This window comes from Sorex fumeus, unplaced genomic scaffold, assembly GCF_029834395.1.
Source record: "Sorex fumeus unplaced genomic scaffold, SorFum_2.1 ptg000122l, whole genome shotgun sequence".
NCBI classification, from domain to species: domain Eukaryota; kingdom Metazoa; phylum Chordata; class Mammalia; order Eulipotyphla; family Soricidae; genus Sorex; species Sorex fumeus.
In genome coordinates this window covers 2,407,041-2,431,906 of record NW_026606179.1, presented here as the reverse complement: position 1 = coordinate 2,431,906, position 24,866 = coordinate 2,407,041, and the positions used below count along the sequence as shown (strand labels likewise).

Below are 24,866 nucleotides of genomic sequence, written 5' to 3'. Positions count from 1 at the left end.
CCTAGTGAAGCGATTGATTAGTCCTTTGTCCAATAATAGCAAGGATTCGCTAGATTGACCAACACACAGATGAATCAAAATACACAGGCTCCCATTCGGAGGCGGACCAGGCCAGGCGCCGCTACGCCTTTTAGAAATTCCCCTGACCGAGCGCCCTCCCCAGCCCAATCAGACGCCGCGGGGTAGGCGGGGCTTCGCCGGAGGAGGCGCAGGGGCCAATCGGAGGAGGACTGAGCCAGCGTTGCCCAATAGAGACACGACAGTGGGTGGGGCTAGGGCCGGGCGTTCGGCGTTCCAGAGGGTGGGGCGGGGGCAAGTGTCAGTCAGGTCGGGAGCTCCAGGGGGGACATCGGAGACCGGGCGGCTGACAGGGGGCCCGGACCGCTACGGTGTTGTCCTCCCAAGATGGAGTTCCTCCTGGGGAACCCGTTCAGTACCCCGGTGGGGCAGTGCCTCGGTAAGGCCGCGAGAAGGGCGGGCGTCTGGGTGGGCGGCGGCGGCGGCTGACTGGGCTGGTGAGGACCCGCGGGCCTTGTCCGGGCACTGGTGCCTCTTGGCGGATGGGGCCGGCATCCTCGTGGGGCCTCTGCCCGAGCGCTCTTGCCGCCCCAAGACGAGCAGGGCCTGTTCACTGACGCCGGTCCACCTGCCAGGCGGCGCCTGCGGCCCAGCTTGGACGGAGATGCTCCGTGGCTCCCTCTGCCACCGGGCTCAGCCCACCCGCGTCTCCCGGGTGATGCCAGTGCGTGTGCCTTTGCCCAGCTCCAGCCATCTCGATGACACCGCCACCAGGACTCAGTTGTCCCAGCCCCTGTTCCCTCCACCCTCGACGCTCCCTTCCAGGACCCGCACCCTGAGACTGGGCACCCTCCCAGGGAAGGCTCCCCGCTTCCAGACTTGCTAATTAGAGCTGCATCTCGCCTAGCTGAAGGAGGAGGGATGGGGGAGGGCTCCTGGGAGGGGGGTCTGCCTCCCGGCCCCCCCACCCCCCACTCCTGGGAAGAAGGGAGACCGTGTTTGTGAGTGATAAGAGACTGGGAAAGGGAATGAGGAAGCCTGGATTCCATCTGGGGGGTTGCCACCCACTCTCCCCATGACCTTGTGCAAGTCACTGCCCTTTCTGGGCGGAAGTTTCCCTGCCCGTCAAAGGAGGCTTTGGGGAGGTCAGATGCGGTAGATCTCTCGCAGGCCACAATGTTGATACTTTTTGCAGCCGTCTGTGCACACTGCCCATGGCTGATTCCCCTGTGTATTAAATGTTCCCAGACAAATGTAGAGAGTGGTACTAGCAGTACCTGTTACTCTTTTTATTTATTTATTTTTGGTTTGATACCATACCTGGCAGTTTTCAAGGCTTACTCTTGGCTCTGTATTCAGGGATCACCTCTGGGAACCATATGGGATATTGGGGATCAAATCTGGGACAGGCATGGACAAGGCAAGTCCCCTACCTGTTTTACTATCTTTCCAGCCCACTTGTTACACTTATATTTTGTTTTTTGGGCCACACTAGGAGGTGGTCAGAGCTTACTTCTGACTCTGTGCTTAGGGATCACTTCTGGGGGTGCTCAGGAGACTGAATGTTGTGCCAAGCATTGAACCTGGCTAGGGCCATTGAACCCAGGCTGGCCTAGTAAAAGACAAACACCTTACCTGCTCTACTGTCTCCAGCCCCAGTGCATGTTACTCTCACAGGTCTGCTTTGGGCACTTCGAACAGAGCACCAGAGAGGCAGTATCTGGGGTAGGCAAAGGACCACCAGAGTGGCCAACATCTGGGCATTTTCATATTACAAAAAGCAACATCCTTCTCACTTAAGTAGGAGTTTAAGTGATCAGTTGAGAATGTTGATTAGTTTCTTTGAAAACTGGTCTCCTCCTGTTTGGTGGAAGGACTGGTAAAACATCTTCCATGGGGAGGAACTTTGGTGTCTTAATGGGCCAGCCTGGTTTAGGCAATAGTGACTTATTTGTTTACTGCTTACTCTTCAGTTTTTAGGGGGCTGTGAAATTACTGAGGCCTCTTCCCTTGTTAACGAGCCATTTGGGAGCTTTCTTTTGTGGTATAATGTCTTTGATAGGGGTGATCAATAGTAGACCCTAGAAAAATGTTTTCCCATCTTTATGGACTGACTTGTCGTTCCAGATTATTGCCCTCCTACTCTGCCCCTTCTTTATTCCTTTCCCTAGGCTCTCTCTCACTGCAGCCATGTGCCCAAAACTCAGTTTTCACTTGACTGTTGAATTCCAATCAGAGAGTGAAGAGTCTCAGGAAATTGGGGTAGAGAGAGATTTTTTTGGTCTCCTTCACAATAGGAAGTTCTGCATCTTTGAAATGCCAAGCTAGATGAGGGTGGGGCTTGTAGAAGTTAAAGAGGATTTAAAAACATACAAATAGATGTTTGGGATTTAGTGAGTGGAAAGTGTGTGTTGTTCCTATCAGGATGACATAAGTTAAATTTTACTTTGCTCGTTTGTTGGTTGTGTGATCAGGAGCAGAATAATTTTGTAACCCTCTGAGAGAGAGAGAAAGAGAGGAAGGAGGTCATTATAAACAGAGAGAGCAAGAAGGACAGGTATGAATACTGACAGTGTAGTTTAAGTGGGACAACAGAGGCAAAACACTTAGCAGAGTGCCTGGAAGATAGTAGAGGCCCCATAAATTGTAGCTGTCATTGTTAACAGAAAAATTAATTAAGGATTGAATTTTCTATCTGAAGAGGAAATGAGGGACAAATAGCCCATCTGTGACCAGTGAAGGAAAATGCTCCGAGTCCCCTGTACTCACTATTCATAAAGAAGAAAGCGTCTTCATGCCAGTTAGTCAATAGCCAACATCTAGGTAATTTCACAGTATAGGCCAGCTTAATGATCAATGCAGAAAGAGAGTTTAATGTGACAAAACAGAAAAATAATTTTCAGAGTCAGAGAGATAGTGCAGTGGGTAGGGAGCTTGTCTTGCATGTGGCAGATCTGGATTCAATCCTTGGCACCACATATGGTCCTCCAAATACCGCCAGGAGTGATCCCTGAGCTCAGAGCCAGGAATAAGCCCTCAGCATCACTGGGTGTGGCCCCAAAATAAAGCATAAATTTCATGATGTTTATTGTTCTTTAAAAGTTTGTGCCAGAGGCTTGGTAAGGGATTGGAGGTACATAACTAAAACACACTGAAACTAATGATTAAAAGTAGCAGAGTTAGCTTATACAAAGCAGTTTTACAGCCATCATTTGCTCCTTCCAACTGCTCTTTGAAGTCAGGTTGATTGTCCTTCCATTTTAGAGATGAGGAAACTGAGGCTCTGAGAAATGAAAATACTGCCTCCCTGGTAAGAGAGAGCTGGCCTACATAACTGTCCTTGTCTGCCGGTGATTGATAGTGCCGCTCAGCAGAGAGGACCCAGAAACACAGAACAATGGTGATTCTCTCAAAGCCATAGTTCCATGCTTGGTCTAACAGCATAGGTCGTAAGCACTGTGAGGAGTCCAGGAGAATTCAGGAAAGCTGTGATGGAGGGACTGACTTCCTGCAGTCTAAGCTGCTCATGAGACTAAGTGAGGATTCTCCAGAGAAGAGGCTACTCTGTACCTGAAGCCAGGTGAAAAGATGGTACAGTATTACCCACCTCAGTTGTTGCTAGTCTACCTCTTGGCTGCCTGCAATCAATTTCCGGCATCCCATATGGTTCCTCAAGCCTGTACAGGAGTGATTCCTAAATGTAGACCCAGGAGTAACTCCTGAGCACCATTGGGTGGGAACAAAACAACAAGGATAAAAGCATATCTCTTAACAGCTGCTTGAGGCATGAGTTGAAATAATTCCTTCAGGTCAATTTAGTTGGCATTTTGAGTGCCTGCTGAGTAGGAGGCTTCTGGATACAAATATTACAGAGTTGCTCTTAGGGAGTCTTCATTAGAGGCAACATCTCAGCAGGTGTCCTGGAGTGCAAAGCATTAGTCTGAGGGTTTGATAAATGATAAAGTCATATTCCTGAACTGCACGTGAACATTTTAACTTGGTGCTATGTGGTTGAACACATAACCTGTCCATCTGCAGCTGGAGGCTGAGGTCAAAGTTTAAGTTACCTGTGCATTTCTTGCCTTCATCCTGCCTCTTGTCCCAGAAGGTGGTTCCTGTTACTGTAACTTGCTCTACTATAGTTTGGAAAGGAAGTAGTGGCATGAGAGACTTTGAACTCTGGAGGAAGAAGAGACATACTTATTTTTATTTCCTGATTCTCTCTCTCTTTCCCTTTCTCTCTCTCTCTCTCTCTCTCTCTCTCTGGGGGATCATACCCAGAGTTGCTCAAGGGTTGGCTCTGCACTCAGGAATTACTCCTGGTGGTGCTTGGGGGACCATATGAGATGCCAGGATCAAACCCAGGTCAGCCACTTGCAAGGCTAGCATGCTACCACTGAACTGTCTCTCTGGCCTTCCTGATTTTCTCTTCTGAGGCAAATTCATCATGTTACTATCTAATCTCAGGCCTCCACTGAGCCCTGAAAGTTGGCTGTGCCCTGGAACTGGATGTCATACTTTAGGAGTTCCCCAAATCAGGGTCACGGTGCTCTGCAAGTGTTGGCTGAAATACAGTCTCAGATAATCTTTTTTCCAAGAATAAAGCTTGTATTCTTTTAGATAAAAAGATAAGTTAGTGGTTATCTCATTCTGACCAGAATATGGTGTGTAGGAGCAGGCAGAATAATTTATTCATTTCTAATAAGTGCTGAAAACTGATAAGTTATTATAGAGGTTGCATGTATAGATCAGATGGCGCAGGGCATAGACTGTTTCCTACTGTCTAGTGAATGGCAGCTGTATGACCCTAGTATGGCTGAGTGTCCCAGGAATGATTAGTCCTCCCCCTGATTGCTTTGGCAGCTGACATTTTGCAAAGAACTTTTGCTTCAGTCATTTTATATAGTCTTCACAACCTGGGAATACACAGGGAAAGGACCAAAAATAACTCATTAAGCCCTGCAATATGCAAACTTTGTTTGTGAGATCTCATTTACTCTTCCCAATTTTAATTGAGTAGTAGTGGACCTTTTTGTTTTTAGTTTTGGGGCCACACCTGGAGGTACCCAGGAATCAGACCTGGCAGGGCTCAGAGAAACTTCCCCACTTATACTATCTCTCTTGCTCCTGAGTAGTATTGTACTGGGTAGCTGAGACTGAGAAGTTGAGAGATTTGTGCCACTCTGGATCCTAGAATCTACTCTGAATCCAGTGCTTGGGGGACCATACGAGATAATGGGGATTGAGCCCAGGTAGGCCACATGCAAGGCAAATGCCCTACCCGTTGTATTATTGCTCCAGCCCCTAAAGTAGAAGTTTTATGTATCTTTCAGACTTTTAACCCAGAGCCTCTTAAACCTTTTCTACTCAAGATCTCTTCTTGCCTAAGAATAACAGCTCAGGTGAGCACTGCCAGGAGCACCTCAGACTCATCATACAGTTTATTTTTAGTTAAAGTTTGGTCATTGTATGTTTAGAAACCTTTTACCATGGCCAGATTTTTCACAACCATCCTCACATTCAGTTACTAGTTGAGCCCCCAATTGAAGAAGCTAAACTTCAGCCCTTACAGTGACACTCCTAGCAGGGTGCTGCTCTTATCTCCATTTTGCATCAGGCACCCACTGGGGCAGGGGGAGGCCCACGCAGCCGGAAGGAAGGGAGCTGTACGGGAACCTGCATTCTGGCTTCAGTGCTAAAGTCTGTTATGCTGTGCTGCCCTCAGTGGAAGAATGATGACATAGGGTTCTAGAGGGGTGAGGGAGATTTGGGAGGACATAAGACATAAGCAAAGGCTAATCATTAAGTGGTAGGTGAGGGAAATGAGGTTTGTTCTGTTTGCCTAGCAAGAGGGAGTGGTGGAAGGCAATCCTGGAAAGACAGGTGGGATAAGGTTGATGGCAGAGGGTTTAGATGTTGAACCCAGCAGTTTAGACTCTTATTGGTGGCACTGGGGTGCCATAAGCAATTTCTCAGGAGAGAAATGGTGTGGGCATCATCACCAAGTCAGAGATTTATCCTGGGCAGAAACCAAAAAAGGTTATTCTTCTCTTTTTCTGTCAAAACCCCATCTGTGTAGAACAGGAGTCCTGCAAGGAAGTCACCAGTGGGTGTTGCTAGTTCATCCAAGGTCAGAGGTGGGGCCATTTCCTGTGCACCCTTGGCAGGGAAGAAGAGGTGCTGAAGCAGGTTGATGGATTATAGGAAAAAATATGGGGTTCTCAAAGAGTTTGTTTCAGGAGAGCTTATGAAATGCTGGATATCGACAAGGTGGGGAGGGTCATCTGGCTCCCAGGTCTGCCCTGCTCTCTCATGCTCAAGGAGAGCTGCAGTAAGGGTACCCCTGCTTAGAGTGTGTTTGCTCAAAACAGTTCTCTAGGGACTGGAAAACTAGTACAGTGGGTGAGGCGCTCGCCTTGCATGTAGACCCTAGCTTCCATGTACTCCCCCAAGACCATTAGGAGTGATCCTTGAGCACAAAGCCAGGAGTAAGTCCTGAGCTCTGTTGGGTATCGTCAAAACAAATGAAAAACATATTTTATCCATGTTGAAAATTTGAAAAATATAAAAATTACAAAGAAAAAGAATCATCATAGGCAGGAAAGATAGTTACAGTGGGTAAGGTACTTGCCTTGCATGAGGCAGACCCTCATCAAGGCACTCCATATCACTTGAGCACTGCCCTCAAACAAAACAAAGCAAAAAAAGAAAAGTTATCAAAAGCCATATATGGCCCAACACCTCCCTAAATTTTCATAATGTGCTTTCTTAGAAATTCATTGAGCCAGAGCAATAGTGCAGTGGGCAGGGCATTTACCTTACACACCATCGACTGGAGATCGATCCCCAGCATCCCATATGGCCCTTTGAGCACCGCCAGATATAATTCCTGAGTGCAGAGTACTGAGACCAGGAGTATTTCCTGAGCATTGCCGGGTGGCCCCCCCAAACAAATACAATACAAAAAAACAAGACAAAGCAAAATTCATTAAGATTCTATGGGGCTGGAGTGATAGTAAAGGAGGTCGGGCATTTGCCTTGCATGCATCTGATGCGTGTTTGATCCCTTGCATTGTGATCCCCTGAACACTACCAGGAATGATCTCTGAGTGCAGAGCCTGAGTGTTGCTGGGTGTGGTCCAAACCTTCCACCCACCCACCCCTCCTCCCCAAAAAAGAAAAAAGAAATTCATTAAGGCTCCAATTCTAATATGAGAAAGGGAATAAATGGAATACTGTGTGTTCCATTTTCAGTTTCTCATGTCTTGTGGATGAACTATTGTATAACCACTCGGCATATTTCTATGTAATCTCTCTTTTTTTGGGTGTGTGTGGGGGGGGGGAGGTTACTAGGCCACACACCCTACTGTGCTCACGGCTTACTTCTTTTTTTTTTTTTTTGGCTTTTTGGGTCACACCCAGCAATGCACAGAGGTTACTCCTGGCTCTGTGCTCAGGAACTACCCCTGGCAGTGCTCAGGGGACCATATGGGATGCTGGGAATTGAACCCGGGTTGGTCGCGTGCAAGACAAATGCCCTACTCACTGTGCTATTGCTCCAGCCCTACGGCTTACTTCTTGCTCTGTGCTCACGGCTTACTTCTTGCTCTATGCTTAGGGATCACTTTTGGTAGAAAATTGGGGGACCATATGGGGTGCCTGGGATTGACCCTGGGCTGGCAGTGGCAAGGCAAGAATCTTATCTGTTGTACTCTCTCTTCAGCCCCCAATCTATCTTTTGTTGTTGTTTTGAAAAGGAGGATATAAAGTGAGAAAGGAAATTAGAAATACAGTGTCCAGAGGAATATCAGTTCAGGGTTGTTGTTTTTGTCCTACTAGGCATGTTACTTCAGGCTAACCTACTAGTCTGAAAAGATAAAGATAAAAAAATAATGTTTGGGCATTTATTTTTGATTGACCCAACTTGGTTTTGGTTTGAATAGAGGCTTTTTATTCTCTGAGTACCACCCAAGAACTGTGAGCACCAGTGAATGTGGCCCAAAAACAAAAAAGATGAGGGGCCTTTTATATATTTTTAATTAATTTTACTTTTTGGGCCACACCCAGATGTGCTCAGGGCTTACACCTGGCTCTGTGCGCATGGATTATTCCTGGTGGACTGAGGGTGAGGGCATATGTAGTACAGGAGAGCAAACCAAGGTTGGCCACATGCAAAACAAGTGCCCTACCCACTGTATTCTCTTTTCACTCTTAAGAAGAGGCGCCTTTTAAAAAGCAGTCTCAGATTTGGTATCTGTTTTAGTGCTTCTTTCTGCCCTAGAAATTCTTTTGATCTTCAGTCAGTCATCAAGCCTATTTATTAGAACTTGCCTCTTCCTCCCATTATCCTTCCAATATCATACTTTTAGTTCTTAATCCATAATGTCTATTATTCATATAATTCATTTGGCAGTTCCCTCACTGGCTGTAGAGATAGTATGGGGTTGAGGCACCTGACTTGCTTCAGTTCCCAGCACCATATATGATCTTCAAGCAACACCAGGAGTGGCCCCTGAGCCAGAGTCAGGAGAAGCCCCTGAGAACTACTAGGGATGCCCGAACCACCACACCTCCTTTACCCCCAAGAGCATTACTCTTCATGTTTTTGTAAAAATTAAAGGAGAGAGATGGCTTAAGTATCCTGGGGTGTTCCTACATCCAACTAGTACCTGTGGACCTGCTGCTTTCTCTTCTCCTATGGGGTGCTGCTTCCTATTTTTACTTTGTATCTTGTTCACTTGTTTATTGCCTATCTTCCTAGTCAGACTGGATTACATACTTTCTATTTTCTTGCGACCTTCACAACACTTGCCAGAGTATGTGCTACACAGTTGCTCACCCCTGATCTCTTTCTTTCAGTCTTATATTTTAGCATCTTTCAAAGCTAAAAGCTCTCATTGATTCTTCACCATGTGCCAGGCACCCTGCCGTGCTTGACATCATCATTGAGATTCCTTTTTTCCTAAAAACTCCATTAAATCAGTGGTTTACCTCCCTGTACCGATTAGAGATGGAGGCTTAGAGAAACCCTCCGTCGGGTTGAGGATATGGCTCACCTGGTAGAGCATGTACCTTTAAAGGTAAAATTCTGGGCTCGATCCCCATCTCTGCATGTCTTCTTCCCACCCCATCTCCAGCACATTTTATTTATTATTACAGTTTTGGGGGTGCACACCCGGCAGTACTTGGGGCTTACTCAGGGCTCTGGACAGGGATCACCACTGGTAGTTTTCAGGGAGACCATAAATAGTGCTGGAGATGGAATCTTGTTAACTGCATGCAAGTGCCTTACTCACTGAACTGTTTCTTCAGTCCAGTACCATGTATTTAGATGAAAGTATTCCTGTCCCAACCTCTTGTTGCAACTGCCCTCACGTGATTTCTAGCAGCCGAATACTCAGTTTCCTGATGTGTAAATTGGGAAGGGGTGTGTAGCTGTCACATTTTCATGTTAAGAGAATCAAATGAGAAACTGTATGTGGAAGCACGATGTATCAGGTTATACTTCTCATATATCATTTAGATGCTGTCACATGAGAATACTTTTAGTTGTGCTTGTTTATTTTTATTTGGCGGGGAGAGGCATGGGAACTCTCAAATGCTCCTGAGGGTGCTTGGGAGCCAGCTGTGTGGTCTAGGATTGTTCAGTGCTCAGGCCTAGCAATACAGTATTTGTTTGGACTTGGGGACTACGCCCTGGCTTCACCAGAACTCCGTTCAGTGGTGCTGGGGAATCACACCTTGCCTCATGTATGCAAGGTTGGTTTGTTTGTTTGTTTTTCAATTTATAGATTGTTTTGGATGTGTAACCAGAAATGGTATTACGAAATCAGATATTAATCCCACTTAAGTTTTGTGGGGGTTTGTTTTAACATGTGTTCTCCTTCCCTTCACTTTCTGCTGTTGTGATGACAACAGGGTTGCACGCATCTGGTTGTGTGGCTCTTACAAGTGCACTGTTTAATTGTGAAGCTTGCATACATTTGTCAGTAGTGTTCACCTGGGGTCTCACACCTGGTTGTATTGCCTACACACGTGCTGGACAGGAGTCAACACTGGGCATAGGGCTTCCACACATAGTTGTGGTGCTTGCCAGGGTCCCACACTTTAGTTGCAGTGTTAGCAAACACTGTTTGCAGTGCCCTGGAGAGTGCATGTTTGTTGAGGTACCATCAAGCCCAACAACAGTGCTACAAGGATTATGCTCAACACATGTGGATTGATGCCAAAGATCAAACTTTGGACTATGCTTGCAAGGCAGGAGCTTTCTGCCACTGAGATATCCCTGGCTCTGTCTTTTTAATTTATTGGAGGAAAAGCACTGTCATTTTCCAGAGTGGCTATACCATTTGACATTCCCATGAGTAGCTCATAGGATTTCAATTTCGCTACATTCTTGCCAATTTTATTTTTAAACAATAGCTACACTAATGCCACCATTTCACTAGATTTTGGCTTGCATTTTCTTCCTATTTGTGGTACTGAGCATGTTTCTTGTGTTTATTGCCTAATTAAAAATCTTCTTTGGAGAAATGTCTATTCAAATCCTTTGCCTAATTTTAAATTGAATTGGTTTTTCTGTTGTTGCTGAATTTTAGGAATTCTCTCTAAAGTTTGAACATAATTTCTTCCATTCTGTGAGTTGCCTTTTTATTCTGTTGCTTTGGTTCTGATGCTTTGGATCAAATGTTTAAACAAAATTGGAGGGCGGAGAATTGAGCGATAGTGCAGTGGGCAGGGCTTTTGCCTTGCACTCAGCTGACTAGGTTGGATCCCCAGCATCCCATTTGGTTCCCTGAGCACCACCAGAAGTAATTCTTGAGTACAGAGTCAGATGTAATCCTTGACCATCACTGGGTGTGACTCAAAAAGCCAAAAAGAAAAATATGTTTTTCCTGTTTCTGACTTTATTTTGTTCTTGAGGGCTCACTGAATGAAGTTGGGGCCAAAAATATCTGCTATTAGATTTAACAAACTCAGGACTGCCTTAGCATAAAGGATTCACTCCTTTATACTTATTCATTCCTCATAGTATAATTTGGTGTAAAAAGTTGTCCTGCCATCCCCAAATTTTTTTCTGAGAATTTAGTTGAAAGATTTGCTTTTTTTTATAACCTCACTGAGGCTCTTCTTGGTATTGGAAGCTATATGTATTTTACTTTCACTTTGGATTTGTTTTAGGACTACAATGTCAAATGGAGGAAGAGAGGGGATTTAAACAGATGCTAAGTTGTCTAACTGACCAACTTGCTTTTAAGAATAACCAGCTGTTGTTTTAATCATTAATGAAGCACAAGCCTTATAGTCTGGGAGGCATGTCAAAAATTCCGTTTTGGGTTTTGGTTTAAAATTGAGTGTAATGGAGAGTGACTGATTCTTTCATCTCAGAGAATTGTGCTGCAAGTGGTTGAAATCTGGGAACAAGGATAGCCCTGTAATAGAGCACTGTTGAAGTGTGGTGTGCATGCATACGTGTGTGTGTGTGTGTGTGTGTGTGTGTGTGTGTGTGTGTATTTGGCTTCCCAAAAGTAAAAAAAATACCACAGAAAGTTAGGGCATGTCATTAGTCAAAATAGAAGATGAGGCCTGAAAAATGATGTCGCCGGAAAGAAGAATATGCAAGTGGTAACAGAGAGTACAAATTTCTCAGGTTCACTCTGGAAATTCTTATGGCAGGAACTCAAAGAAACAATTCTAGCTGATGGGCTATAGGAGCCTTTGGTCCAATTGCCTCAGTTTAACAGATAGGTAAACTGAAGCCTAGAGAAGATACATCTGGGTGTCTTTGACCCTTACAGTACAGAAAGTACCAACTGTAGGGGTTTGTTTTTCTTTCAGACACCAACCAGTACTGACATCTTTGGTGTCCTATGCTGTTCATTCAGCTCAGACACTAACTGTGGGGTAGTTCTACAAGAACTGAGGGCTTCAGTTCTACAAGACTGCCAGTTGCAGGTCCCAGATCATCTCCTGAGCTTCTTTCTACCCAACAATCTATAAATTAGGGATTACTATGACTCCTGATTTAGGTTTGGTAAGAGGCTCATGAAGTATTTTACAGAAAAAAAAACATTACATTTTACTGGTTTATTATCGATAGCACAGCGGTAGGGCGTTCGCCTTACAAGCGGCCAACATGGCCGACCCGAGTTCGATTCCTCCGCCCCTCTCGGAGAGCCCGGCAAGCTACCGAGAGTATTCGATATGCCAGACACAGTAACAACAAAGTCTCCAATGGAGACGTTACTGGGCCCGCTCGAGCAAATCGACGACCAACGGGAGGGCCTTTACCTTTACCTTTATTATTTTTTTAAAAAAATACAATTTAGGAGCGTCCAGTGGAAGAGATGCATGGAAGAAAGGTATAATGTGCTCCTTTCCCTTCTTTATGTCACCTTACTAGCACCTTGGAATTGGAAGCTGAACTCTGATGTTTAGGGTTCTCTCTCTCTCTCTCTCTCTTGTTTAAGCCCCATCAGGCAGTGCTCAAGCCTTGCCCTTGGCTCCGTGATCAGGGATCACTCCTGGCAGTACTCAGGGTACCATGTGCAGTGCCAGGGACTGAACCCAGGCAGTTATGTGTGAAGTGAAATGCCTAACATATTGTCCCATCTCTCTGGTCTTTAGGGTTTTTTATGTAGTTCTCATCAGAGACATGGTTGATCAAATAATTGGCCATTGCTGATTCACAAGGAAATTTCTATCTCCTTTCTCCTCTCAGAGGTTGATGCTTGCTAAAAGTTCCTAGCCCTTTAATGCACAAGTCTTTCTGGCACAAGTCCCTGTCCTAAAGCTATGTAGCAGCTCCTGGCCACCAGTTATCTCATTAACATGCAAAAGACACTTTTTGTTTTCTGGAGAGTCCAAGGGTTTTAGGAGTTGTGTGCCAGGAACCCTAGGGAAAGGTCAAATATGTATTTCTTACCGTATCACAAACAGTAGGTGATTTTCAAAGTTCCGCATTGAGAAAATATTAGAACCGGAGAATAACACAGTTTTATGACCCCCACATGTCTCTTCCCTTACCTCAAGGGCCTTTGCAGTTGGATATTTGTACATGGGCAGGAGGCTAAACAAAGTATCAGGAATCTGCCATTTAATGGTGTGTTAGTGTGTGTGTGTGTGTGTTACTCAGATGAATGAAGGTAAATAGTTTTGTTTGAAAATTTATCTTCTGATTTAGACCTGGATTTGGGGTGTGGGATGGGGAGGGGATGATACTTTAGCTCTGAATTTGATACTTGAAATAAAATTAGTTCACAAATTCAACTTCTTGAAAAATTCTGTTTTATCTGCCTTTTTTTTTTTTTATCTTCCTGGCACTGTTCCAGAACAGATTCCAGGCTAGGTCTTGTGGGATTAGTTACCAGTCTCCCGCCTATTTGCTATGTGACTTTGGGAGGTCAAGTCCTATTTGTTTACTCACTTGCAAGCTTGAGTCTAACAGGGCCTCAGTGTTTTTCATTGAAGTATAATGTACTTCCAGCAAAATGCAGACTGGTAAAACTTTGCTTGTTATCGTTTGGTAGTTGTATCCACAACCAGTAACCTTGACCCTACCAAGGTACAGACTTTCCCTGTTACCCAGAAAGTTCCCTCATGTTCCTGCTCAGTCAGACCTCCTTTCTAGTTCCCCCTTGCAGAAATAATTACTGATTTGAACTATCACCAGAGAGTAATTTTGCCTGTTCTAGAAGTTCATGTCAGCAGAGGGCTGTGGTGTATATTTTGTAGAGGGTCATCTCATCGAGTTGGGAGCAGGCTAGGGCTATTCCCAGCAATGCCTGACCCAGAAGTATGTGCCTATTAGTTTAATGCTCAGACCTGTGGTACTGGAGGGGTTCCTGGGACCACCCAAGAAGTGCTGGGGGGAGGGGAAGATATGCTATTTGATGCCAGGACTCAACTTAGGGCCTATCTCCCTGGCCCACAATATATATTCTTGTCTGTCATTTTCCCCTCCTCCCTACAAGGTTTTTGGGTCATATGCGGTGGTTCTCCAGGCTCTGCTTGACCCCTAGCAGCTCAGAGGACCATATGTGGTGCTAGGGGTTTCAATCTCCTCTGCTATTTCTTTACCCCTTGTGTTATATTTTGTTGTAATTGTTGTTATTTTGGATTTTCATTTTTGGGTCACACCCAGCAGTGCTCACGGCTTGCTTCTTGCTCAGCAGTAAGGGATCATTCCTTGTGGGCTCATGTACTATTTTAAAGAAATTCATATGTATTATTTTTCAACTGCTGTCTTTATTTTTGGATGGGTGGTGGGTTTGGCTATATCCAGTGGTGCTCAGGGACTATTCCTGACTCTGTGCTCAGGAGTGACTGTGACTCCTACTGGTGTTTGAGGAACCATTTGAAGTTCTGGGGATGGAACTGAGGGTGGCTACATGCAAGACAAGTGCCTTACCTTCTTTGGCCCCTCCACTGCCATCTTGAAAGTTCCGTATCTGGGATCCAACTGGTTCCTCTGAGTTTCTGTGCTTTGAAAAGTGAGGTCCTTCTGCCAGTGGGCCACGCATTGTCTGCTGAGTGTGATGGGAGATTTGGGAGAACAGCTTGATTTCCATATATGAGGTTGAGTCTGTTTCTATAATTGTTGGAGTCACAGTCTTCCCACTTGTCAGCCGGGCAAATTGGATCCTCCAGCAGATGAAAGAGATTAAACTAACTCTGACACCCAAAACTGTCACTTGTAATGGCACATTCCTGACAAGGTGCTCAAGAGATGACCTCATTTAAGTTTATGAGTACTTTTTGAGCAGAAAGGCAGATTGTTCCAGAGAAGGCAGCAGAAGGAACAAGGTCCAGGAGAGGCCAAGCCGACAGCGAGCGAGCCAGACTGGTGGAGGTGCTGTGGGCCTCTCTGCTATGGAGCTTAATGTCAAGGGAGGGGCTTGGTGTGTTTTTCTTCATCAGTTTTTGCCTTCATTTCCTCATCCATTTTTCAGCCACCTTTAGCTAGGTCTAGCCCTGGTCATACCCAGCCTATCGCAGGTACCAGACCAACTGGTCTTTCTTCCATCCTCTCACCCTGTCTAGAATGTGGCCAATCAAAATGTAGGCAAGTCTACCAGAGCCTCTGGACCTCCAAATCCCTTTCAGAAGGAATTCTCTGTAGCTTGGTGTTGAAGCTTCTCTCTCCAGACCTCAGATGCACTCTGCCATCCCTGCTCTCCTGTCTGCTTAGTAGGCCTTTGTCCCTACATGGAGCAGGCACTTCTTTCTTACAGTTTCCATTCACATCTTTCAAGAAATTAGATCCTGCTGCTGCAACCTGGGTAGCATTTATATTTTGTTATCTATTTAGTGATAGCACAGCAGCAGGGCATTTGCCTTGCACGCGGCCAACATGGCCGACCCGAGTTCGATTCCTCCGCCCCTCTCGGAGAGCCTGGCAAGCTACCGAGAGTATCTCGCCCGCACGGCAGAGCCTGGCAAGCTCCCCGTGACGTATTCGATATGCCAGACACAGTAACAACAAAGTCTCCAATGGAGACGTTACTGGGCCCGCTCGAGCAAATCGAAGATCAACGGGAGGGCCTTTACTTTACTTTTTTTTATCTATTTAGTAGTCAATCAACTCTGTTTCAGTTCAGTTGGTAGGGTGGGGTAAACTTTAAATTCTAAGATGAGTAGTAGTGTTCAGGGTCCACGAGGCTTCCTAGGAAAGAAAGAAACAAAGGGAGTGGTTTATGGTGCACCATGTTGGCCAGGCACTTGCAGGGTGGCCTTTTAAGATTTCAGCTCAAATCAAATACAGAAGGGTTAAGTGGCCTGCCTTACCAGCAGCCAATCCCCAACATGATTTGTAGCTCCCCAACCCTCCACTTAAAAAAAAATCTGTTCTCACATGACCCTCTTGATGGTAAGAGCTGAGCGCTTTTGTGTCTGTTTTGACAGTTTCAGAATGCCACACACAGCAGCACCAGTGAGCGCCAGTGAGCACTGCTCCACACCACCAGTGAGCACCAGAGAGCACTGTTCCACACCTCCACTGCTTCTCCTGTCCGGGGGGGCTGGTCGTGGGGGAGGGGGGAGTCTGTGAGTCAGGTACTGGTGTCTCCACACCCCAAGTGTAACTGGAGGGGGTACAGATTTTCTCCCTGAGTCAAGGAAAGGATGCTTAAGACTCTTCCTCAATGGGGAGCCCCTTGTTTGACCTATGGGCCTGAGAGCTCAGTGCCTGGGTCAGCGATGCAATGCTGCTCAGTGGTACTGGGGGCCACCAGGGCTATGCGCAGTGATGAGTGGGAGAAACAGTCAAGGACTGAACTAAGGGTCTAGTACATGCAAGGTGTCCCCTCTAGTCCTTTCAGCTATCTCCCAGGCTCCTTCTATTAAGGTAAAGGTAAAGGCCCTCCCGTTGATCGTCGATTTGCTCGAGCGGGCCCAGTAACGTCTCCATTGGAGACTTTGTTGTTACTGTGTCTAGCATATCGAATACTCTCGGTAGCTTGCCGGGCTCTCCGAGAGGGGCGGAGGAATCGAACTCGGGTCGGCCATGTTGGCCGCTTGTAAGGCGAACGCCCTACCGCTGTGCTATCGCTCCTTCTATTAAAAAAAAAAGTCTTTATGTTTTCTGAACCACATGTAGCTGTGCTCAGAGCTTACTCCTGAATCTGCATTCAGGGATCACTCCTGATGAATCTGTGGGGACCACATGGGGTGCTGGGGATTGAACCTGGGTCACAGCTGCATGCAAGGCAAGTGCCTTACTTGCTAAACCATCAATCGGGGCCTTTTTGTTTGTTTGTTTGTTTTCCCAAGTAATTGCTATACTATTTTACTATTTTCTTTAGTGGCTTTGCTATTTTACATACCCACCAGTTACATAAGGTTCCCATTTCTTTTTTTTTTTTTTTTTTTTTTCTTTTTGGGTTACACCCGGCAATGCTCAGGGGCTACTTCTGGCTCTGCACTCAGGAGTCACTCCTGGCGGTGCTCAGGGGACCATATGGATGCTGGGAATCGAATCCGGGTCGGCCACATGCAAGGCAAATGCCCTACCCGCTGTGCTATCACTCCAGCCCAAGGTTCCCATTTCTTTATATTCTTATGTCCATATGAGATTTGTGTGTGTATTTCATGAAGGCAGCCATCCAAGTGGATATGAGGTGACTGCACATTCTTGGGGTGGGGGGGGACTGTATTACTAAGCACCCACGTAGATTCAGAAATGTGCAGAACCTAAATAAAAGATCTGGATTGGAGGACGGCGAATCAGTTCGGTGTGAAATTTAGCTTTTTAGCTTTTCACATTTGCTTGATGATGCTACTTGACGTATTATTCATACACAAGTGCTTTGGTGGAGGGAGGGGAGCCATCAAGCCTGGATTTACAGGCAACAATAGAACAGAAGGACTTGAGGGGTAACTTGGGGCTGAGTGACAGGGCAGAGAGAGTCCTCAGTTTGGCTGAGAGCACTATTGTGGCAACTGGTGAACAGATGTCTCCCGGGATGGAACAAGATGCCAGGAAGCTCACTGGGGCGGGGGGCATGGGGCAGCCCTTAGGGCTGGATCCCTCCTCTGCTCAGTGTAAGAATGTATGAGCTGCAAACGCTGCTCACTGAGGGGGGAAAACACACCAGCCAGGCCCCAGGGAAACCTGTGCAAAAAGTGGGAACAAAACCCTGTGAGAGTGTGAGCGGCTCAGGGGTGCTGCAGGAACCTTATTTTGAAGATAAGTAGGAACTGATAGAATAGTCAGAGAAGGGAGTTAGAGGAGCATATGAGCCCTTCATGAAGCCTGTCATGGAACTTCATCTTGTTATAGAGAATGCCCCGAAGGCCAAGGGACAGGTCAGAAAGAGGCTGGGACTTGGTGCTCTGCAGGGGCTGCCCCAAAGTCCCATGGCAGGAAGAGGTACCTTTGAAAGGGACGCACCCTCTCCCTGCCTGCCTGGAGGGTGGGCAGAGGAGGAAACCAAACCTTGGGAGATGCAGGTCCTGCTCGCTGCAGGCCAGTGTTCAGTCTCTCCTGCTCACCTCCTCGGCCCAGACGTGGCCTTCTCTGTGGTCTTCTGTGTCAACTGTTTATTTGCCTTTCAGTGAATGAGTATTGACACACCTACCCATTTTCTTGTTTGAGTTTTCTTGTTTTAAAATTAGCCGTGGAAGGTGTCTGGTTCTTAAGAAGTGTGTTTTGTGAGAAGTACCGCTCTGTGCTTTCCCAGCCCTCCTTGGCCTCCCAGGTCAGCTGCTTTGTGTGTGGTCCTCATTCCATGCAGTTTCTTTTGTGTAATGGGATCCACCCCCAGGGTTCATTTTACAGCGTGTTTTGGCTTGTGGCTAGATATTTTGGTGACCTTTCCATGGTGCACACTTGGCTCGCGGGTTGAGTAAGGTGTTCCTCGCTGGCTGTACCTTTAGTTAGCTCCTCTCCTCTGGGAGGTGGCGGCGCCTGGCGCTCTTAGAAACAAGGCCGAATCTCTTTGTTTCCCTCCCTGTCTGTGGTTAGGCTCCTGGAGGTAAAATGCCTGTGCGGGCCTGAAGAGCACTTGAAACTTCCTAAGACTGTCAAATCACCCTCCACAGAGTCTGCATTAGTCTCCACCAGCACCCCAGACTACCTGTTTGTGTTACGCTCTCAGCAGTGCTAGAGAGCTTTTCCATTTCTGCCCATCGGAGGAGGGAGCAGCCATTTGGCTGATGGTGGTCTGTGCTCCCTAGGGGAAACCTGCTCTGAGACCTGTGAGGTCTGGCCTGTTGCCAGGCGCCGTCTGCCTGAGCCCTTCTTGTGAACACAGAGGAGGATACCCCCAGGGTGGTTGCAGAGCTACCTGTCCTCCACCCTGGGCCCCTCTCTGAGCACCCTTATTTCCCATGTTGAAGGATTTTTGCCTCCAGCTCCCTTGGTCCCCACTTTCCAGTCTGGTTCTCCTAGAATATGTGTGAGAACTTTGCTCCTTCACCTTGAGGCCAGCCAGCTGTCAGAGTATCACCTCTGGCTACTGCTGATCCAGGGCAGCAGCCTTTGATGCCCAGACTCACATTCCCTCTCTTTGATGGGACAAACTCGCCCAATGTGCTCCTGCCGCTCTCCCACCCAGTTAGCCACTGGAACCAGAGATTTTGGAAATCTTTTGATTTGGGTCAGAACAGAGGACAAAAACTTCATTTTCCCAAACCTAATCAACATCCTCAGAGACTGGATCTCAGATTTGATTCCCTGCCAAGGGGCGGGGGGCAGGGGGTAAAGCATGAGCTACATTTATTGGGGGTGGTGGGTGGGGGATTAGCAACACAAGACAATGGTATTATTTGCCCTGATTTTTAATTTTTAATTGAGATTCTGTGGTTTACAATGTTAATAATGGCTTACCATGTGCGTAAATCCAACCCCACACCCACTACCAGTATACCCCCTCCCTCTCCCAAGGACCCTAAAACCACTCCCTCCATCCCCCCGCCCCTCGGATGAGTTCTCTCATTGCCTTTGGTCCTCTGTTGTTCCCTTGCTGTGTATCTCGAAGTCCCACAGATGAGAGACCCTTCAGCATCCATCCCTTTCCTTCTGACTGACTTCACTCAGCCTGACATCTTCTAGGTCCATCCATGTTGCTGAACATTGCATTATTTATTTATTTATTTATTAACCGGGAACAGGGCTGGAGCGATAGCACAGCGGGTAGGGCGTTCGCCTTACAAGCGGCCAACATGGCCGACCCGAGTTCGATTCCTCCGCCCCTCTCGGAGAGCCCGGCAAGCTACCGAGTGTATTGGATATGCCAGACACAGTAACAACAAAGTCTCCAATGGAGGCGTTACTGGGCCCGCTCGAGCAAATCGACGATCAATGGGAGGGCCTTTACCTTTACCTTTAATGAGGTTGAGTCATGTGCCAGAGACCTCCCAGGGATGAGGCGGAGTTTTTAAGCCAGGTAGGTCCTACTCTAAAGCACCATCCCTGCCCTATGGTTGACTCTGAGCAGATGCCTAGAAGTGACTTCCAGAGACGCAACCCCCACCCCACACACATACCCTGTGGCCCCTGCAGGAGGCACAGGAAACAGCACCTTTCTCTGAGGGGGCCCATTGGCCACCTGCAAGAAGTGGCTACAATTTCTCTTCCTCCGTTCCCTGCACATCTAGGTGCTGGCCCAGGGTTTCCCAGAGAGCATTTTTCATTCATTTCTTCTGATGTATTCACAAGCCACCTCTGCTGTTTTTTTTTATCTTTTCTTTCTATTGATTCTGATGTTGGGGACAGATCCTGGGTTAGTAGTTGAGGTTACTCTTGGCTTAATGGTTGAGGTTTCTTCAGGGACCATGTGGTGCCAGGGATCAAACCTGAGGCTCCAGCATACAAAACATGCACTTCAGCCCTTGACTCACTTTTTGCACTTGATTCAATTTACTTTGATAGAACCTTTTCACTACCATAAATCAAAAACTATTGGGCCAGAGAGATAGTACAGTAGATAAGGCACTTTCCTTGCATGTGGTTGACGGGTTGAATTCCTGGTATCCCATATTGTACCCCCAAGAACCACTATAGATGATTCCTGAATATAGAGCCAAGGGTAATATCTGATCATCTCTAGGTGTGCCCCCTCACCCCACAAAACCCAGGGAAACTTGGCAGTAATTCAAAGTAACATAAAAATAATAAAAAATATATATACAGTAAAACAAATCAAGGTTCTATATGAACCTTGCTGCCTTTTTAAAGGCTCCCAGATAAGGTCTGCTCCATTGTTAGAAGAGGAGCTTTCAGAGTGTTGGAAATGGCTGGGGAAATAGGTCAACAGTCTAGTGCACAGTTTGGTATGGCAGAGAACTGGCTTGATCCCTGGTACCTCATAGTCCCCTGAGAACCAGTGGAAGCAACTTCTAAGTACCTTGCTGTGAGCAGCCCCTTACCATTGCCAGGCATGTCCCCAGAACTGAAAATTAAAAGAAAAAAACAACTAAAATAGGCCAACTGGGACAGAGACCAGACTCTGGAGAGAAGCGAGTCAGTGTTGTACCCCCATGCCAACCCAAGAGGTCCAGGGAAGGACTTCTACTGGCCACTCTAGATTGCGTATCTTTTGTAGGAGGCATACTGTCTACCACTGCCCTTTGCTCCTGCCCTCCCTCCCACCAGGATAAGCACTCTCCCTGGCCTTTCTTGCTCATGTGGTAAGATTTACCTCTTCTTAAGAGGTGACACTCAAAAACTGTACATACTGAGCCACCTTCTCTGGTCACAGATCCATAGTCATCCTCTTCAAATCTGTCCCCATGAGCAAAGGAGGCTTTGTAGCATTTATTCTCTGGGAAGAATTGGCTAAGCCCAATTCTTACCTGAGCTAATGTCTTACAATGTGCACGAGCCCTCGGGTCTGCCTTGTTAGATGTTCAGAATTGTTGCTAGAGAACCAAGGCTTCGGTCAGGCATCTTGCTACTTCTTGCTGCTCCAGAGTAATGAGCACTGGCAAGAAAATGTGAGAACAGCACTCAAAAGGAAAGAGATAACAAAAGGGAATGCCCTGCCACAGAGGTAGGGGGGGATGGGGGGATGCGGGGTGGGAGGGATACTGGGACTGGTGGTGGTGGTGAATGGGCACTGGTGGAGGGATGGGTATTTGATCATTGTATAACTGAAACCCAAGCACAAAAATTTGTAAGTCTGCAACTGTACCTCATGGTGTTTCACTAATAAAAATTTAAGGAAAAAAATAAAAACCAGAAACTTAAGGAAAAAAAAAGAAAGAAAGAAAATGTGAGAGCAGCTCTCTGGGTTGATGAGATCTGTATGAGACATGCACTAGCCCAAGCCCCACTGAGTCCCGATAGTACATTTTCCAGGGAGCCCCTTCAAAGTCAGGTTGTCTGCAGAGGCCTCTGGGGCCCCATGTCCTTTTGGTCTCCTCTCTCTCTCTGTCTCTCTTATTATTATTATTATTATTGTTATTTTTAATGAATCATGTGAGATACACAGTTACAAAGTTGTTCATGATTGAGTTTCAGTCATACAGTGTTTCAACACCCTTCTCTTCACCAGTGTACACTTCTAGCCACCAGTGTCCCCAGTTTCTTTCCTAGCCCCCCTCTAGATCCCCCTTCCCTGACTTGGTTCTATGAGAGACACTTAGAGACACTTTTCTTCTCTTTCTCTTTTTCCTTTTTGGGCTCCACTTTCTTTCTGGTCCCTCTTAGATCTCCTTCTTACTTAAAAAATTTTTTTTGAGGTTTCCCAAGAGGTGTTCTGGGGGCCCTGGAGCCTATTCTTGGTGATACTCAACCAACTGATCTAGCTTTTCAGTGCCAGGGCCAAAGGATGAGGTGCTTCTTGGGCCCCACAGAGCCAGGGATCACGAAGACCATCCTGGCAGTGTTTGGTGGATGCCAGGGCAACTTTCTGTAATGTTCAGGAGACCTTGTGGTACCCGTGAAAAAACTTGGTGGGATGCATGCCTGTTCCCCCAGCTCCCATTCACCTGACTCTTTGGTAGAATCTCTTCTCTGGAGCTTTGGCTCCCTGCTTGGCAGTTGCATTTTCGCTTTGCCCGCTATCCCCAGCAAACCGGCCCAAATCCGTATACCCACCCCCTCTTCAGAGATAGCATGCCTGCATCTCATGGCCTTCCTGGCTGTGGTCCAGAGTGCAATGGGGGAAGGCTGGTGTAGAGGAGGAGGCATATTAGGGGTTGGAGTTGGGGGCAGAACTGAACATGCCTTAGGGCTCCTGTCCTCTCCACTCTTGCTGCCAAACGCTTTTAACAAAAGTCGTTCACGCTGAACAGGCTGTACTGTGCTGGTGCACCTTCTCTGAGATGGAGGTTCCTTTTTAGAATTTGCTCCCGACTTCATATGGGCTCACTGTGTCTCTGAAGAGTTATAGCCTTCCCAGCTGCACTCTATCTCCACCTTCAGGGTTAGGACAGGTTCATTCATCATATTCAGAAAGTTCTACATGATCCTTCTCATGAAGGGTCGATCAGGACAATTCAGAGCAGTTGGTCTTTCAACATGCCATTGTTGCCCTGGGACCTTAATTCTGTGATACAGGCATTTTATGCCCGAGCCAATTATGACTATTTCCTATAGATTTAAAGCTCCAATTGGATAATGCATGGGAAACACAAGATTCCAGGAATATTTTTTCCTCCTTCAAAAATATTTCAGGCCATGGCTAAAAAAATTTCATAATGGCTATAAGGAATTTGCCCTGTATGCAGCTGACTCACGTTTGATTCCTGGTACCCCGTATGGTTCCCCAAGCCTTCCAGGAGTTATCCCTGAGCTCAGAGCCAGGAACAATCCTTGAGCACTGCCAGGTGTGCTCCCCCAACTCCCTCAAAAAAAAAGTTTCAGGAAATGATAGATTATATGTTTCCCATGTATGAGACTCTGGGTTTGATCCCTGGCACCAAAGCCAAAACAAAATTGTTTCTGACATGAATGAGTTTTAGATTTGAACAGTATATGCAGGAAAAAGTACATATTTTTTTTAACTAGAACAATGACTGGGAGACAGTACCTGCAGCCAACTCCTGTTCCATCCCTGGCACCACAAGTACCAATAAGAATGATCCCAGAGCCAGTAGTAGGCCCCGAGCACTGTCAGACATGGCCTCAAGCCTTCTCCCCATGCCCAGAACACAAAACAAAATTAAAAAAACCCTACCTTGGGGGCTGGAGCGATAGTACAGTGGGTAGGGTGTTTGCCTTGCATGCGGCTAACCTGGGTTTGGTCCCTGTCATCCCATATGGTTCCCTGAACACCACCAGAGATAATTCTTGAATGCAGAGCCAGGAGTAACCCCTGAGCATCACCAGGAGGACCCAAAAAGAAAAAAAATCCTCCCTTTTTGGGGGGTTGGGGCTCTTTTCCAGTGGTGCTCAGGCTTACTCCTGGCTTTGTGCTCAGGGATCACTCCTGGCAGGCTTGGGTCCATATGCCGGGGACTGAACCTGGGTTAGCTGCACAGCATGCAAGGCAAGCGCCCTACTCACTGTACTATCTCTGTGATAGTTCTCCCAGGTTTTTTATTTGTTTATTTTATGGTCTGACCCCTGGTGTTGGAGAAAAGTTTCTTTTCTTTTTTTTAATGACCATATATAGGATTGGAGAGATTACTCTTGTGGTTGATTATGTACCTATCATGTGCAAGGGCCTGAGTTTGATCTCTAAGCACTGCGTGGTTCTCTGAATACTGCTCATGTAGCCTGGCCTCTCCAGACACTGCCCTGTGCACCAGGCACCGTCAGGCAGAGCAGCACTGCACTGCCAGGCCCTGATAGCAAACTGAAGTTCTATTGATGACTCCTATTTTAAAAAAAAAGTCATAACAGTTTTTTTTTTCCTGGAAAAAAATTTAGTTGGAGTTCTTTCTCCACTTCCTCACCTAGAAGTGGAGATAATAGACCTACTTTTTATTGGAGCAGGATGTGCAGGGGCCATACCCAGAGTCCTCAAGGACTAATCATGGCTCTGTACTTAGGAGTCACTTCCCCTGGTGCCCAGGGAATCATGTGTGCCAAAGACCAAACCCAGATCTCTCACATGCAAAGCATTTGAACTAGGTTCCTGGTGCTTTTTCTTTTCTTTTCTTTTCTTTTCTTTTCTTTTCTTTCTTTCTTTTTTTTTTCTGAGGGGGGTGCTTTGTAAGCAGTGCCCATGAGGCTCTGGGCCCCTCTCCCTGAGTCTAGGCCAAAGGAGTCTGTGGTTCAATGCAAAGGCCCATGGAGGTGATATTTCCCAGGCCCTCCAGTGCCAGGGCTGACTTGGACCACCCCACCCTCAAGATGGCAAAGAAACCTAATATAGTTAATAAAACCTCAAAAGATTGGAGCTGCAGAGATAGACCAGGGGTTAAGTTGTTTGTTTGCCTTATATATAGCTGACCCCAGT

The 24,866-nt window shown here is 46.6% G+C and overlaps 1 protein-coding gene across 5 annotated transcripts in view; it reads left to right on the top strand.

Annotated features, from left to right (window-relative positions):
* Window positions 1-312: 312 nt before the first annotated feature.
* Window positions 313-24,866, top strand: part of TOM1L2 (target of myb1 like 2 membrane trafficking protein) — a 152,381-nt gene continuing 127,827 nt past the window's right edge. For all 5 annotated transcript variants that reach the window (XM_056136910.1, XM_056136909.1, XM_056136908.1 and 2 more), the window contains exon 1: window positions 313-457. In XM_056136910.1, coding sequence (XP_055992885.1) covers window positions 406-457 — 52 coding nt within the window. In that variant the 5' untranslated portion in view covers window positions 313-405. The remainder of the gene's footprint in view (window positions 458-24,866) is intronic.